Source organism: Telmatherina bonti, assembly GCF_933228915.1.
Source record: "Telmatherina bonti genome assembly, chromosome: 6".
Lineage (NCBI taxonomy): Eukaryota > Metazoa > Chordata > Actinopteri > Atheriniformes > Telmatherinidae > Telmatherina > Telmatherina bonti.
Genome location: NC_136624.1, coordinates 13,998,737 through 14,015,783, shown reverse-complemented (window position 1 = coordinate 14,015,783; position 17,047 = coordinate 13,998,737). Strand labels below are relative to the sequence as shown.

Genomic DNA, 17,047 nt, shown 5'->3' with positions numbered 1-17,047 from the left:
TTGTCAATTTCTGCACAATGACCTTGAAAGTCTGGAGGACAGTGGCACATGACGAGATATTGGGCAAAGTTTGTCCTCAAGGGACATTCTACTGAGATTAGCAGCAGCTGGGACAGACTCTAGCATCCCCAAGCTGGAATAAGCAGGCTCAGACAATGGATGGATTTCTTAAAAAAAAAAAAAAAAAAAAAAAAGTAATTATCTTATAAATGTGGAGAAGATGAATGTTATTCATGTACTTTAAATGCAAACAAGCATCATGTAGGCTAAACCAGCGGGCAACATGCTAGCTGGCATGTTCACATGCCGACTCATTAAGAAGAAAAACTTTGTTGCACTTGTTGACCTTCTTGTACAAGGTGGACCAGCACTGTAATTCTTAATAAAGTAAACAATCGAAGCATTTCTGATACAGCATAAAAAACAAACATGAAACTTTCACATGATAAAAAGATTGTAAATAACCTCAGAAAATTTGGTACTTTATTTTACATTTTGTTAAAGGGATAAATAAAGAAAAAAAAACAACAACCTCATACTCAAAATACTGGACTTTACATCTTTTCGTGGTTGGGTCTTCATGGGTTAACATTAGATGGGCGTGATATTTACACAATGACCCTTTAAGCGCCCAAGTCCAGTCCTCAAGAGCTACTTGAACTGGACTCTGGTCCTGGACTCAACTGGACTTACCTGTCTTTTTGAAATGGAACCTGAGCCCTAATGTGCCCCTGAACAACTTCGACACTGTTGTCAATAATTTGCACGTTTTTGCCCAAAAAAAGAAGTCAATTTTTTTTTTTTTTTTTTTTTTTTACACAGAACTTTATTAACTCGCTTTTTAAAAACAGTGATGTTGTCCAAGTCCTGTTCAGGTCTGAGAGCATGAAGGGAACTGGAAATGCCAAAAGTCCAGCAGCCATCCAGGTGAAACTTTATTTAAACACAGTGAAAGGGAAGTCTCTGGTCTGCAGGAGGCGAGGGTAAACGCGGAGGTATTCAACATATTTTACAAATACAAAGTGGCATTTGTGGCAAAAATAGAAATATAAATACAGTCTGAGTTTCTGTGGAGGCTCTCAAACCTGACAGGATGACGATGGAGGATGAAGATGGAGGTCTGAATCATGATCTCTGACTGTCTAAGCTGCTTAGAGCAAACCTCCACACACAACCGTGGAAAGGAAGACAGAAGAAGCACAGGAGCAGAAGAGAAGCTACAGCGACAGACCTCAAATCTTATACAATGAGGAGCAGAAATGTCACAAAGAAGAAAAACATGTCATGGAGAGAAGAAGAGGACATGGACGTCGTCGTCTCACAGCCCCGTGTCGTTGTACGTGGGTGTGACCACCTTCAGGATGCTTTGAGCATTCTCTTCCACCAGAGGGCGCCACTTCACCTCGCCAGTGAGCAGCAGGTCTTCCCCGTCCAGAGCGTCGATGAACTGCATCTGCACACAGCAGGAAAGTGTGTTTACACTACCTGGTCTTACCCAACAGAGCAGCTTTAGGATGCGGTGGAACGGGAGATTCTCATCATGAATGTGCAGCTGACAAATCTGCAGCAACTGTGATGCTTTGTGTCAATATGAAGGAAAGTCTCTGAAGAATGTTTTCAGCACCTTGTAAAGTTGATGCCACCAAGAATAAAAGCAGCTTTGAGGGGAAAAAACGGGTCTGATCGCCTACTAGCAAGTCTGTATGTTACCATTAAGGTGTTTTAATGGTTACATGCAGTCTGTAGACCAGAATAAGTTGCATTGGTGTGTGTAAACCACTAAAGAACGGACAAACCAACCTGTTTGCGAACATATTCCACCATGAGCTCCAGCTGTTTAGGGTCTTCACACTGACGGTTGAACAGGTTCCTCCACAGAGCTGCAGCCAGCACGCAGTCATCAGACAGGATTCCCTGCAGACCAAATATCATTCAGTCATGAAGATGTTTCTGCCCTGAGAAACCAAACGTAAACGGATTTCAAAGTGTGTGTCACCTCATCATATCCAAAAATGGCTGCATAGAAAGTTTCAGTCATGGCTTTCAGGGCCTCCTTTCTGTGGATGGCATCGATCTGCATCAGAACCACAATCTCAGTCAAGTTCAGCTCAAACACAAACTCAAACATGAACAAGTTATTTATATAAACAACATGTGTGAAGGAGAAGTTGGAAGCTTGAAGCAGGATTCAGGTGATTTTATATCTTTAGCTCCTGAGAAGTTGGTTAACATCACAGTTAATTCAAAAAATCCTTTTTTGAGGTTGTCAGAAATAAAACAATCAGATCCTTTATCCAAACCAAGCTGAAGCTACCCGAAGACGCGGTGAGGAACATCTCATTTCACCGAGTTCATCGCTTAGGTGGGAAAAGACTGGACAGCCGCAGACCCAGACCGATTGTAGCCAAGTTCGTGAGCTACAAGCAGAAAGAGCAGGTGAGGGATCGAGGTCCGGAACTCCGCGGGACCGATTTTAGTGTAAATAATCAGTTTCCCAAAGAGATTCTGGAGAGACGCAGGGTCCTGTTTCCCATCCGGAAGAAGCTCAGAGACGAAGGATCCCGTGCAGTCATCGCGGTGGACAAATTGTTCGTCAATGGACAGCTTTACCGTGACAAAAATACCACCCCCTGGCTCTACTAACCTCAGGTAATATCTATCACTCATACAGCTAATTATTGTTAAATTTACATGTTAATCTGCTATAAGCACATTAATTATGGTAATTCAGAACTGTACATTTACTGCCAGTCTTTGTAAATTTGCTGTTGTTGTTGCTTTCGTTTTGTTCTGTTTTTGTTTTTTGGCCTTTTTTTCCTCTCCCCCCCCCCCCCCTCCCCTTTAGGGCTTTTGTTTTTGCTCTTTTGTTTGTGCTATTTCTTTTTATGTGTAGTTGTTTGCTTTTCTCACTCCTTTCCTTTCTAACTGCTCTTTCATTCTATTATGCCATACCAACAATAATAGGTAGGGTACGCACGTACATCCACATGACACAGACACTAAATGTCATGCACATAACACACCTACAACACAGAGCACGTTTAATCACATCAACACTCACCCCCAACTCTCACACACACTCTAAGCATGTGGACAGACATATAGGAACATTGTACACACAGATTAATTTATATACGCACACAATCTACACGCAGCATGCATGCATTAATGTGGGCTTGCACACACACATACTTTTATAGAAACACTTCAGTAGCTTGAGCATGACCACCCTGAGGTTTGTTACGTGGAATATACGGGGAGCTGGTTCCAGGGAGAAGAGGTTGAAGGTGTTTAGCAGATTGAATGATCTACAGGCAGACATTGTCCTGCTACAGGAGACTCATTCATTAAAAACAACAGCTAACGTACTCTCTACAGTACAGTTCCCTCACGTGTACTCGGCCTGCTTCAACTCAAGACAAAGAGGAGTAGCCATTCTGATAAACAGGAAAATTCATTTTTACTGCTAATAATATAATTTTAGACCCAGGTGGAAGATTCATAATAATGACATTATCTATCCTAAACATGAAGTTATGCATTGCAAATATTTATGGCCCAAACACTGATGACCCCTCCTTTTTTCATTCCTTCTTCTCCTTACTATATGATCACCTTGATAATACACTTATCATTGGGGGCGACCTCAACATGACCTTAAACTCTGGGATGGACAAGGGGGGCGGAGCAGGGAAACATAGGGTCTGGCAGTCAGCAAGAGTTGTTAAACAATATATGGAGGATTTTGGTCTTTGTGATGTCTGGCGCTCACAACACCTCACTGCTAGAGAGTACACTTACTTTTCATCTGTCCACCACTCATACTCCAGAATAGACTACTTCCTCACTAACAGCTCTATGATGAACAGTATCTCAGAAACTAAAATCCATTCCATCACTATCAGTGATCACGCACCAGTATCATTTACCCTAATGAATAAGAAAACTAAACCATCTTATAGCAAATGGAGACTTAATACATCATTACTTAAAGATCCTGATTTTATCAGTTACTTCAAACGGGAGTGGTCTTTGTATATAGAAAACAATGACATACCAGGAACATCAGCTTGTGTTCTTTGGGAGGCAGGAAAAGCAGTAATGAGAGGGAAAATAATTTCATTTTCATCACATAAGAAAAAGAAGGAGAGTTCAAAAATATCTGAACTAGAGCTTAAAATAAAATCACTAGAAGATGCCTACAAGGCTTCTCCAGAAGAGCAAGTGCTGAATCACATAAGAAAGGCTAAACTAGAGCTGAATGAAATAATTAACCAAAAAACCCAGTTTTTGCTACAAAGACTTCGCTTAGAGAATTTTGAACATAGCAACAAATCTGGAAGATTTCTCGCAAATCAATTAAAAGCAAACAAGGAGAAAACAACCATCTCCTCTGTTAAAGATTCAAGAGGAAATATCCTCCATGATCTTGATGGAATAAATGACACATTTAGGGATTTCTATAAAACATTATATTCCTCAGAAACAGATCCATCAGACAACAGCATTGAGGAATTTCTCAGCTACCTCAATCTTCCAAAGTTACAACAGGATCAGGAAATGGTTTTGGACGCACCCATTTCAGTAGGGGAACTACATGAAGCTTTAAAACACATGCCCAGCAATAAAGCTCCAGGACCAGACGGTTTCCCAGTTGAATATTATAAAGAATTTTGGTCTATACTAGCACCCACTTTTTATAAAATGGCTTCAGAAATTAAGGAAAAAGGTCGAATATCTCAAAACATGAATTTGGCTAGTATTACAGTAATACTAAAACCAGGAAAAGACCCCAAACTCCCATCTAGTTATCGTCCAATATCACTAATGAACGTAGATCTTAAAATAATCAGTAAAGTGCTTGCTACAAGACTAGAAAAAATAACTCCACTTATCATACATCCTGATCAAACAGGATTTATCAAGGGACGACATTCCACCACTAATACGCGCAGACTAATAAATCTAATTGATTATGCCACCATACATAACCTGGAAACTACAATAATCTCTCTAGATGCTGAAAAAGCATTTGACAGGGTGAACTGGAAATTCTTATTTGCAACATTAAGAAAATTCGGGTTTGGCTCATCGTTTATCGACTGGATAAAGATACTGTATAGCAATCCAAATGCATGCGTCAGGACAAATGATCAAACTTCTCACAGCTTCAGATTGCAGAGAGGCACCAGACAAGGCTGTCCACTCTCCCCTCACTTTTTGCAATCTTTATTGAACCCTTAGCAGCTAGCATTAGACAAAACAAAGACATTAAAGGCATTAACTGTAGAAATATGGAGCATAAGACCAGTCTTTATGCTGATGATGTATTACTTTTCCTTCAAAATTCACAATCATCCATCTGTCAGACAATCGCACTCATCAATAAATTCTCATCAATTTCTGAATATTCCATTAATTGGTCTAAAACCACCGTTCTACCCATCAACTGTCCCTTCCATAATACTCCTGACACTGCTTTACAGTCAGGAGATATTAGATACTTGGGAATAAACATCTCACCCAGACTGTCAGACCTTATAAAGCTAAATTATGTCCCTCTACTAAAAACAGTTGAGGACGATCTCACACGGTGGAAATCTTTACCCATATCACTAATGGGAAGAGTTGCAACTATAAAAATGATGATTCTACCTAAAATCAATTATCTGTTTTCAATGATCCCCATTAAACCTCCCTCCACCTGGTTTAAATCGCTGGACTCTAATGTTACTAGATTTCTCTGGAAAGACAAACCACCACGGATTAGTCTAAAAATACTCCAGAAGACTAAAGATAGCGGTGGCTTAGACTTGCCTAATTTCCAAAATTACTTTATAAGCAATAGACTACAATACATCTCTAAATGGCTTAAACCTAGCTATCTAGATGAACCATGGCTTAATATAGAAGAAGCTATGTGTGAGGATATGGCAATTTCAGACCTGCCATTTATCAGCACAGCTGTCAAACGCCAAAAATGCTTTAAAAGCATTAATATCAGCTCCTCACTAATGGCCTGGTGGGAATTTCTTAAACTAACCAAATCCTTGCTTATTCCATGCAAACTTACACCTATTTGGAACAATCCCGACATCCAGCAAAACCGGAAAATGATAAACTTCCCTCAGTGGAAGAATAAAGGAATAAAACAGTTAGAACATTTAATAGAAAATGGGAACTTTCTCCCTTTTGATACAATTACTTCACGATATGAAATCAGCAGCACAAAATTCTTAGAATACCACCAACTTAAATCTATTATAGGTAAGAAATACACCCCTGATCAATTAAACTTGCAGCTACCTATCAGGGCTGCAGAATTCTTAAATCTCAATGCCCCGAAACTGTTATCCAAAATATATAGATTACTATCAAAGCTAGACGATTCCATATGTCTCCCAACTTCTAAATGGGAAGCAGACCTATCCAGTAACTTTGACCAAAATGAATGGTCACAAATCTGTTCAAATACATTTACAATGACTAAGAATTCAAACATGCAACTAATACAATTTAAAATTCTGCATAGAACTCATTATACAGGACACAGGATGTTCAGGATGGGTCTGTCACAATCAAACATCTGTCCACACTGCACTGGCAACACGACTGACAGCTACTACCATGCTTTGTGGTCTTGCCCACCTGTCCAGGAATTCTGGTTTCAGGTATGTAAAGATCTGTCAAATTGCTTCAAATGTAACATCCCTACAAACCCCAAACTGGGCCTACTGGGTTACTTGGGTGAAATTAACATAGAATTTAATTCTGCAAACTTAATCCTCACCAGTTTATGTATCGCAAAGAAAACTATCCTTCTAAACTGGAAAAGCAAACAAAGTCTGTGTATCCAGCAGTTCAGAAATCTCTTATTAGATCACATCAGTGTCGAGATGATGTCTGCCTCCTCAAGAGATCAGTCAGCTGAACTTTATTCCCTCTGGTCCCCTGTGATCAGCTCCATCACTTAGTATGGGGGGAGAATGTGACCTTATTGCGCTCGGGGTTGGTGGCTGGTTGGGGTTCTCTGGGGGCTGTGGGTCTGTGGTGGGCTCCTGGGGGGGGGATTTTGACTGCTCCATTGCTGGAGTGGCTAGGTTTCTAGCCCTACTGTGGACCTGGATGGGCCAGCGGCTGGAGTTGCCGCGCAGCGGCGGGGCGAGGTCGCTGGCGGGGGATGGGTTGGCGGGCGTGACTCCGTAACGGGCGCCTGTGCCGCCGTGGGGTGGGCTGGGCGGGGTCCCGGGCTCCGGTGCCCGGGGTTGTCCCCTGTCTCTTGGGGGTGGGGGGTCGGCTTGTGCCGGGGGGGGGGCTGGGCTGACCTGGACCTGCCGCTGCGGCGGCGGGCAGGTACGTGCTCTGGTGCCTGGTTGCGACCCTGGGACTTGTTGAGTGGGGGGTGTTTGATAGTGTGGATGGGATGTGAGTGTGTATGGAGGGATGTGTGTAGGGGGTGTGCGTTGAGGACTGGTGGCGGTACATAGGTATGTGGATGTGTGTGGGTGGGGAAGTGTGATGATGCGTGTGTGGGGGGGGTGTCGTGGTGTCTGTGGGGGGGGGGTAGTGCCGTGTGTGTAGGGGAGTGGGGTGATGCGTGTATGTGGGGAGTGGCGGTGGTGCATGTATACGGGTGTGTGGGGGGGGGGGGGGGGGGGGGGGGGGGGGGGGGCAGGGGTGTATGTATGGGGGAGTGGGTGGTGCATGTGTGTGGTAGGTTGGTGGATAAGTGTAGATATGATGGATGGGAGTGGGGGAGATTTGGATGTGACGTGGGGGTCAGGAGGATGGTTTTAAGGGTGGGCTGAACAGGTGGCTGGGTGGACCTGAATGTGTCTGGAAGTGTGTGTGTGTGTGTGTGGCTGTAGGTGTGTGCTGAGACAGTGTGAAGTGCCGATGTGTGGACAAGGGGGGACTTCATGTCCCCAGGTGGGGGTGTCCTCTGTGAGTGAGGGGGCGGTGGACAATCGGTCTGGGATTCCCCTTCTGCCGCCCCGCCTCCTCTTTGTCCTCGTGCCCCCCTTCTGCATGTGGTGAGTTGGTCCCCTCTTGGGTCGGTGATGACTCTCTGGTTAGAGTCGCCGAAGGCTCTGGTTACGGGGATGGCTGTCCCCGGCTTGTCCTGGTCCTTGGGGGGCCCTGGGAGTAGGGGGCATGCCCAGTGCCGCGGGCGGCTCACCTTCTGGAGGAAAGTGAGCTTTCCTCCAGACTTAAATCCCTCAACCCCTCTTCCTCCCCGCTCCCCATCACACACAGGCAGGGTATTGGGAGGTGTGCACGTGGCGCTGGGTGGTGAGAAAGGCCATCAAGGTGGTTTTGATCGCTGCACCCAGCCTCGGCTCACCTCCCAGTTTTAATTACACTTAGACATCAAAACACCAAAACACTGACGACTCACATGATTAGGGGGAAGAGCATGCAGTGTATGGTGGGCGGGGCTGCTTAGGTGGTCCCTCTCCCAACACCGCGTGGCACTTCCCTCAGTTTTAATTGCAACTAATACATACTTCACAATCAGTCATAAGCGGGGGGGAGGCAGGGACGATAGGGTCTTCTCATGCCCCTGCTCTCGGGGCTTTACTGGGGGGGGGGGGGTACGGGTGGGGGAAGAGTGCCGTCCATTAGGCCTAAGTCTGGGCTGGCCTGGCTGTAGGAGGGTTGTCGCCGGCCCTGGGGGGGTGCTGGGTCGGCTGCATCTGTGGGGTGGTGGGGGGGGACGCTGGGAGTGGTGGGCGGTAATTATGGGGGCCCTGATCGGGGCCATCCTGTCCTCTGCCCCCTCTGAGGTATCTCACATGGGACATGATGGAGGGGTGAGGTGAGGATGTGTGGGAGTGGGTGTATGGGGTTACAGATGGATGGTGGGATGGCTGGGGGGGGGATTAGGGTTGGGGATATAGGTGGGTAGGGGATAGGGATGTGTGAGGATGAGTAGATGTGTGTGTGGAGGGGTATGTTGGCGCGTGGGTTGTATTGGGGTGTGCCTGTGTTGGAGGAGTGAGGGGGTGTGTGTGTGTGTGTAGGGGGGGGTGTATATGCGGAATGGGATGTGTGAGTGAGGGTGAAGTTTGGAGGGGGGCTATGGGTGGTGGAGGGGTGTTTGGTGGGGCATGTGTGGTTGGGTAGAAGTAGAGGGATGGGGTGGCGGGGTGTGAGCGTGTGTGTGGGGGGGGGGGTGAGCGTGTGTGGGGGCGGGGGCGATTGGGGTTCGTGTGACTTGGTATGGGTGAGTGAGTAGAGGTGGGGTGGGGTTGTATATGTGATGGATTGCAGAGGGTTGTGTGGATGGGGGTTGAGAGGGGAGTGCGTGTTTGGGGGGGGGGGGGGGGTATGCATGTATATGTGTGAGGGGGAGTGCGTGTTGGGGGGGGGGGGTATGCATGTATATGTGTGTGTGGTTTGGTGGTGGGGGGGTGGTGTCCTGTACCCGGGGGCGCGGCTGGTGCGCTGGGGTGCGACCTGGCTGCCGCTGGGTGGCGGTCTGGGGATCCTGGTCCTCCGTCGGTGTGGGCTGTGCCCTCTGCCTGCGGGAGCGGGGGGCTGCTCACGGGCTCTTGGGGCCCTGGGGCCTGCGCTCTGTCTGCCCTAGGTGGCCGGTGCCCGGCGGGATCGGCCCTTGCCGGCCTGGGCCTGCTGGGGCCTGTTCCCCCTGACTGCGGGGGACTCTGGTTGGGCACCTCCTTCGCCACCTCCTGGGCAGATGCATGGCTGGCTCTGGAGTGGGGGGGTTGGGATCTGTACCTGGGGGTGACTGTCGGTTACCCGGGTCTCTGGGTTCTCCTGGCCTTCCTCTAGCTGTAGGCGGGCGGGGTCACATTGGCATGATCACTCTTCTCTAAACACGTTCCACTCTGAATGTTCTGCATGAATGTTCTGCATGTGTCACAGTCACTGAGTCATCCAGCAAGTTTATTCACTAACAGCAGGTGCCTCTCTTTCTGTCTTTTTGACTTAACTTGCTAGTTTCTGGTTCTCATGATTGTCAACGGTTTTGTTCTCCACGAATCTAGAGTTGGCTTGTGTGGGTGTATATATTTATGTGTGTGGGTGGGTATGTGTGTGTACTTATGTGTATGTGTATGTATGTATGTGTATGGATATGTATATATGTATGCATATGTGTGAGTGTATGTGTATGTGTGTGTATGTGTATGTGTATATGTATGTGTATGTATGAGTATGTATATGTGTATATATGTATATATATATATATATATATATATATATATGTGTGTGTATGTATGTGTATATGTATGTATGTATATCTATCTTTATGTATGCATGCATGTGTACATGTGTGTGTATGCATGTGTATGTATGTGTATATGTATGTATGTATATCTATCTTTATGTATGCATGTATGTGTACATGTGTGTGTATGCATGTGTATGTATGTGTATATGTATGTATGTATGTATATATGTATATATATAATGTATGTGCGAGTGTATATACATATATATGTAGGTGGGTATGTATGTGCATATACATGTATGCATTGATCTCTTTCTTTTGTTTTTTTTTTTTGTTTTTTTATGTTCTCTTTTCTGTTCTCTTTCTGCCCCTTTCCTGTCCTTTCCGGTCGGGTCCAGCAGCATAAACTCTGTAATACAAGCTATTATCCAAAACAAATTGAAAAATAAAATAAGAATCAAGAAGTACAAGGGGATCATTACATCTACAAAAGTTCCCCTTGGCAAAATAAATTTGCTCAGCAGAACACAGCATCCAGAACATCAGTCTGCTTGCTTAAATGCTGGACAAGACAAAAAAAAAAAAAAAAAAAAAAAAAAAAAAAGAAATAAAACGGTGTGGAAGGCAGGATTAATGATGTTTTGACATTCTGTGCCTGACATGTGGAGCTGAATCAGATACATCAGCTATCATTCACAGGGTCCAGTTGGTTGGCTCCTGCACCAGCACTTGGAAATTTCAATATTCTTTACTTTCTTCACAGGCTAGCAAAGAAAATCAACAGAACCAAAACAAAAAAGCAACCAAGCTAAACGAAGAGGAGAGAGTGTTGATGTTAGAAACTTGTTGGGCTGACTGCAGCGTTTAGATCACTTAGCACTGCAGAATGCTGCGCTGTTCGCCAGCTGTATGTGTTCGCTTACAATGTTGCACTGAGCCTCTTCTGCTCCGCCTGAATGACCTGAGAGAACATCAATGTCCCGTACAGCTTCACAGCTACTCAGCATTTTTTAAGGCTCAGTCACTACTTTAAAGGATTTTAATATATAATATATATAATATATATACACACACACACACACACATACATACATATACACATATATACACACACACACACACACATACATACATATACACATATATACACACACACACACACACACATATACACACACACACATATACACACACACACACACACACACACACACACACACACACACACACACACATATATACATACACACTACTCACAAAAAGTTAGGGATATTTGGCTTTCAGGTGAAATTTATGGAAAATGCAATATGTTCATGCTACAGTGATATAATATAAAAGTAAGACATTTAAGTAGAAGGATGCACTACTGATTTCCTCATCTCAAAAAATTCATTCAACACAAAAGGTAACAACAATGGTAGTTACACCACAACAAAAAATTTGAACGTCTCAATATCTCGTCATGTGCCCTTGAGCATCAATTACAGCTTGACAACGACGTCTCATGCTGTTCACAAGGCAACTTATTGCCTGCTGAGGCATGGCATCCCACTCTTCTTGAAGGGCAGCCTTCAGGTCATTGAGGTTCTGGGGTGCAGGGTCTCGAGCCTCTACACGACGGCTCAGCTGATCCCACAGGTTTTCAATGGGATTCAGGTCTGGAGAGAGTGCAGGCCATTCCATTTGAGGTACACCAGTCTCCAACAGCCGTTCCCTGATGATGCGGCCTCGATGAGCAGGAGCATTGTCGTCCATGAAGATGAAATTAGGCCTGTGTGTCGTCTTGGTCTCATGATGTCAAAATGTGAACAGCATGATGAGGACAACTGTTTAAACACCAGCTCTAATTGAACCAGGACATTTATTGGTCAATTCAAGGATCACACACCTGCCGTGATTTTTGCCGTTAAGCTCCTTGTTAGAGAACAGCAACTTGTGCAAAATTTATTGAAACATTTAACAGTTGGACAGGTGCATTTAAAAGCTTAGAGAAGATCACATTAAGTTCACCTGTACAGGTTTGAATGCATTTTAGGCTTGTTGTGAAATTTCACCCAAAAGCTGAATATCCCCAACTTTTTGTGAGTAGTGTATATGCCACTCATCACTGAATCTGTTGTTTATTTATTCACCACATTGTTACATGTAAATCTGCTTTATTTTATGTATTTATATTTCTCCTGTCTGGCTGCTGCTTTATGCTGAAAGAATTTGCTTTGTCAAGAGGAGCTTAATGGATTCAAAGCTTGATACTTAGTGCTGTTCTTTATTTTCACATCTGTTTGTTGTTGAGTTTATGTAAAATAATGTTTTGTTAGAGAACAGCAACTTGTGCAAAATTTATTGAAACATTTAACAGTTGGACATGTGCATTTAAAAGCTTAGAGAAGATCACATTAAGTTCACCTGTACAGGTTTGAATGCATTTTAGGCTTGTTGTGAAATTTCACCCAAAAGCTGAATATCCCCAACTTTTTGTGAATAGTGTATATATATATATATATATATATATATATTAATATGTATTATATATTAAATACATATTTTATTATATATTAAATATAAGGATTTAAATACTTTTAATCTGGGCTTTTGATGTTAGCCAGCTAACACATGCTAGCAGGCTAACATTTTAGTCTGATAAAATTATTTTGGGCGTGTTCGTAAAGTTAGTCCCGGATGGTTTATACTGAAAACTGGTTTTTAGTTTTGTTTTGATCTGAATTGTTGATTTAAAACAGCTTAAACAAAAGGGGTGGGGAATCGAACCGAAAATTGCTCCACAATTTTAAAAAAGATATTTTTTGTTTAAAAAAAAAATTGATTATTTTTTCAAATAACAATAACCCATTATAAACATTTTTGCTTGTAAAAAGTCAGACATGGATCAAACAACTCATTATGGAAGGGCGAAGTCCAGATGAAGCATGACACAGCGAAACTGCAGCATCTAAGCTAGGAGTACCAACGACATCTAACACCAGCCTCCACGACTTCAGATAAAACGGAAAAAATGGTGGAAAAAAACAAAACAATGCTAGTTTGTACAAATGAATTGAGGAAATCACACAATCAAAAGAAAAAAGCTTCTTTAAGAAATCATCTGGAAAACATGAATCTCTGAATATTTGATGCTAGGGCTGTGATGACACGCTTTTGTCCCGATTCGATTCGATTCAATTCCGACTTTTTGGGTGCCGATTCGATATAAATTGCGATTCTCACAATTCTTTGATATTGCTAATATTTGTAAATTAAAAACAAAGAAAAAATGTATCAAACTTTTTTTTTTTTTTTGCACATCATTTTTCTTGATTTCAATGAGGAAAAAACACAATAAGCCAGATCATCATTCTGCTGCTATAAAGCCCTAGAAGACAAGTAAAAAGGTCAATAAAAACAATAAAAATGACAAAAATTTTATAATGGATTTTATTTATTTGAGAAAAAAAAAAAAAAGATTTATTTAAAAAAAAAAAAATAAAAAAAAATTTAAATTGTGAGGTAAAAAAATTCTGATTTTTCTAATTGATTTTCCCACCCCTATTTGATGCCGATTCCGCTGTGAAGCCGTTTCCCAGTAAACAAAGTGAAACTGGAATAAAACTGAGTGGAGGATTAAAGTTAGGGTTCGTCTACAGGGGAGCAAAACCTTTTCTTACTAGATTCATCAGTTTAGGACCAAACTGAAGCCGCCGTTTGTCAGAGGAAAAAGCTGTTAAGATTCCATACAAAGCTGTGTCTGTTCTTTTAAGTAAAAATCATTATAAGCATTATATTCATCATTATAAAAATAATGAGAAGCGGATCCAAACGTGAGGATAAAACTCAACATAAATCCATCAGTCTGCAGGATGGCGGTGAGGCGAGCTCGTTGCTTTGGTTTGAAAGGAGATTATGAATGTGGAGAAAATGAGTTTTTCCTCCTCTTCATCACAATTAACATGAAACCGAAGAGCGACTCCAATCACCGCTCTGACTTGGAAAAACACTGCAGTTGAAAGTCCCACACTCAGGCTGAGGAAATGCGGAAAAATAGAAAACGAAATCCAAAATGTCCAAGATACTGTGTTCCAATGTTAAAATGCATTCATTATTTATAAATCAATCCTCCAGTCTATCTGCTGTTGCTGGCGTGTGCGTGTTCATAGCAACTAAACCAGTTGATGAACGAGTGGATGTGTGGATCAGAAAGGTGTGAATCTGCCCAACATGCCATCCAGCCTGCACATCAACCAGCTCACGATCACCGATGGTCCCACCACACCGTCAACATGGATCACCCTGACATCATCGTCATCATGTCAAATGTTTGGACACACTTTCCCATTAGATTTAACGGGTAAGTGTGTAACAGATTATCTTTCTCTTGCTAATGGACGTGAGGCTTGGAGCAGTGATGGAAAGCAGAGCTGATTTAGTTTGTTCTGGTTATTACCAGCTGCTGACTGCAGGTAATATTTAATCAGAAAATTAGCTGCAGGTTCATTTTCCACTTGCTTCTCTGGTCTGAACTGAAAACTGCAGTTCTCAGCTGTGTTTGTAAACACACTCATGAAAAACTAGCATGTACATCTGCTTAGTTCACTTTTCAAATTGTCCAAACAAAAAACATTAGGCAACCTCCAGTGACACCGAAGACTTTAAACTGGTTTTACCTCCAACCTCCAGAGAGAACGCTGCCTTGCTCAGAGGTCAGCAAACGACTTGAAGGGAAACTGTTTGGAAGCCTAAAGTTGTATTAAAAGAGTTTGACAACATTTTGAAAGTCGTCACGCATGCAGTCAGGGTGTGTGTGAGTTCATGTATGATTCAGGAGTTCACACATGCAGCTGTGAAAACACCTGAACAACTGTCACATGCTGAAGCAACGCGTGCACACACACGAGCAACACGCCTCACCACAGAGACGGGTTTTTAGCTTCACTCTTTTTTTCTTTTCTTTTTTTTTAAAGCGACTGCAAAGCATCAAAACTCTGTCACATCTCATGAAGAATGCGTAAGAAGACAAGTGGAATTAGGGACGGTTTTCCGGTGCGGAAGCAGTGGGAGTCGGATCTGGACTAATCAGCGCTGCAGTGGGACAAAGTCTTTCTGAAAGCTGGACGTGAGCAGAGGCCAAACATCAGAGCATGATGTCAATGAGCAACACTTCCTGGAGCTGCTCCACTGACAGAGAATAGAGGACCAACTCTGTAGCCACGGCGACGGCAGCCAGCCCGACTCTCCGGGGATCTGGCTGCACTTCCTGCTAGTTGGCAGAATTATTCTGATGTAAACTTTATATAAACAAAACATGCACCGTACGTAGAAACTGATGGCTTAAACCTAATACACCGTTTCTAAAATGATGAAGACTTATTTAAGGGGACGACGTTCAGCCTGAACGTTGTCGCCTCATGTTTGTGGTGGTTTAAGGTCACAGAGACGCTGATGAGGAAACGGAGTTGCTGTGGAAAATACAGAAAGCGATTCCGGAGCAACACTGTCATTGTTTTCATGGTAAAACGATGACATTCATCCAGTTTAAAGCAGAAAAACACTCAGGGAAGCAATGTAAACATTCACATCCAAAAAACAAAAGACAATCTTACACTTATGACCTTCATTCATTTTCCTTTTGTTGGCAACACTTTTTCTGTTTTTATTAACTTATTTTAGTTCATTTTCAACTGGGTTTTTACAGAACAAGTTTCTTGGCACCAAATAAAAGAAATCCATAAAAACCATATTTTGTTTTATGTCTGACAGAGCATCCAGGAGGAACTCGGCACAGAAGCACCTCAAACAAACCAGAATCAGAGAAGATCAGACACGGTCAGATCAGGCGATGCGAGACAAAGCGAGCAGCAGGAACAGAGGTGTCGGCCTACTGAGATGGATGTTTGCAGGCGAGTCTGCAAGATGAAGTCAACCTTCCTGACTACACTACAGGAAACCTGGCTGATGATGCATTCAAGAGCATCAGGTTGAAAAGAAGCGCGTAACTTTTCTCTAGTCATTGATCTTGATCCTATAAAAACCTCCTAGAACTTGATTACATTTTTCCCTTTTTGTCCTCAAATAAAATCGGTAACTTACACAGCAGGTTTAGTATTCCAGGATGTGGGAAAGCTCAGGTGAGCACCGCCTCTCCTTGCTACGACTTGGAGTGCCTTTTGACGCTCATGAATATTTATATTTTTGTGACATTTTTGTTGACAGTATCATATTTAGTTAAATTTCTTCCATTTGCAGCATGTAAGCCTCCGCTGGCACCATAGACTGTATATAAAAAGTTGGACGTAGCCTCCGTGACGTCACCCATAGGTTTCTGAAGAGCTGAATTGAAGCTCAGTGGGCGGTTCCTACCATCGCCATCTTGGCAGGGGCATGCGCGTCATCTCGCCCAGAAAATACATATATGGGCAAAAAGGTGGAGCTGAGAGGGGGGCTGTGAGTGTCATGGTGGATGATTGACATCGAGCAAACTCCGAGCTTTCTGTTGCTAAGAGCTAACCCGGAGATAACAGGAGATAACCAGCTAACGGAGGTAAGCGGGCTAAAGCTAAGTCACGTTGTTAACTGGCTAAAAATCACGGTTGTTCTACGTTCTTCTAACTTGAAGCGAGAGATCGGTACCTGTCAATCAAAAGGACACACCCCTGAATATGTCGAACTTCGAGATTAAATTACTTTTAAACAGACAAGCTAGAAAAAAATTCTCTTCCCCCACAGTTGTCATGAAGGTAAACCTGACCTATTAAACCAGAAATGGATTTTTAAACTTTTCTGTAAACGTGTTTATTTCTGCTGTGAAATGGTCTTTTTAACATGGGAGTCTCTGGGGATTTGCTCTGTTTAGTTTTATGC

At 43.1% G+C, this 17,047-nt stretch overlaps 1 protein-coding gene across 1 annotated transcript in view; it reads right to left on the bottom strand.

Moving 5' to 3' along the window:
- Positions 1–218: 218 nt before the first annotated feature.
- Positions 219–17,047, bottom strand: part of uqcc1 (ubiquinol-cytochrome c reductase complex assembly factor 1) — a 36,982-nt gene continuing 20,153 nt past the window's right edge. The window contains exons 7-9 of the mRNA XM_079241909.1: positions 1,997–2,074; positions 1,801–1,914; positions 219–1,453 (exon numbers count right to left, since the gene is read on the bottom strand). Coding sequence (XP_079098035.1) covers positions 1,319–1,453; positions 1,801–1,914; positions 1,997–2,074 — 327 coding nt within the window. The 3' untranslated portion in view covers positions 219–1,318. The remainder of the gene's footprint in view (positions 1,454–1,800; positions 1,915–1,996; positions 2,075–17,047) is intronic.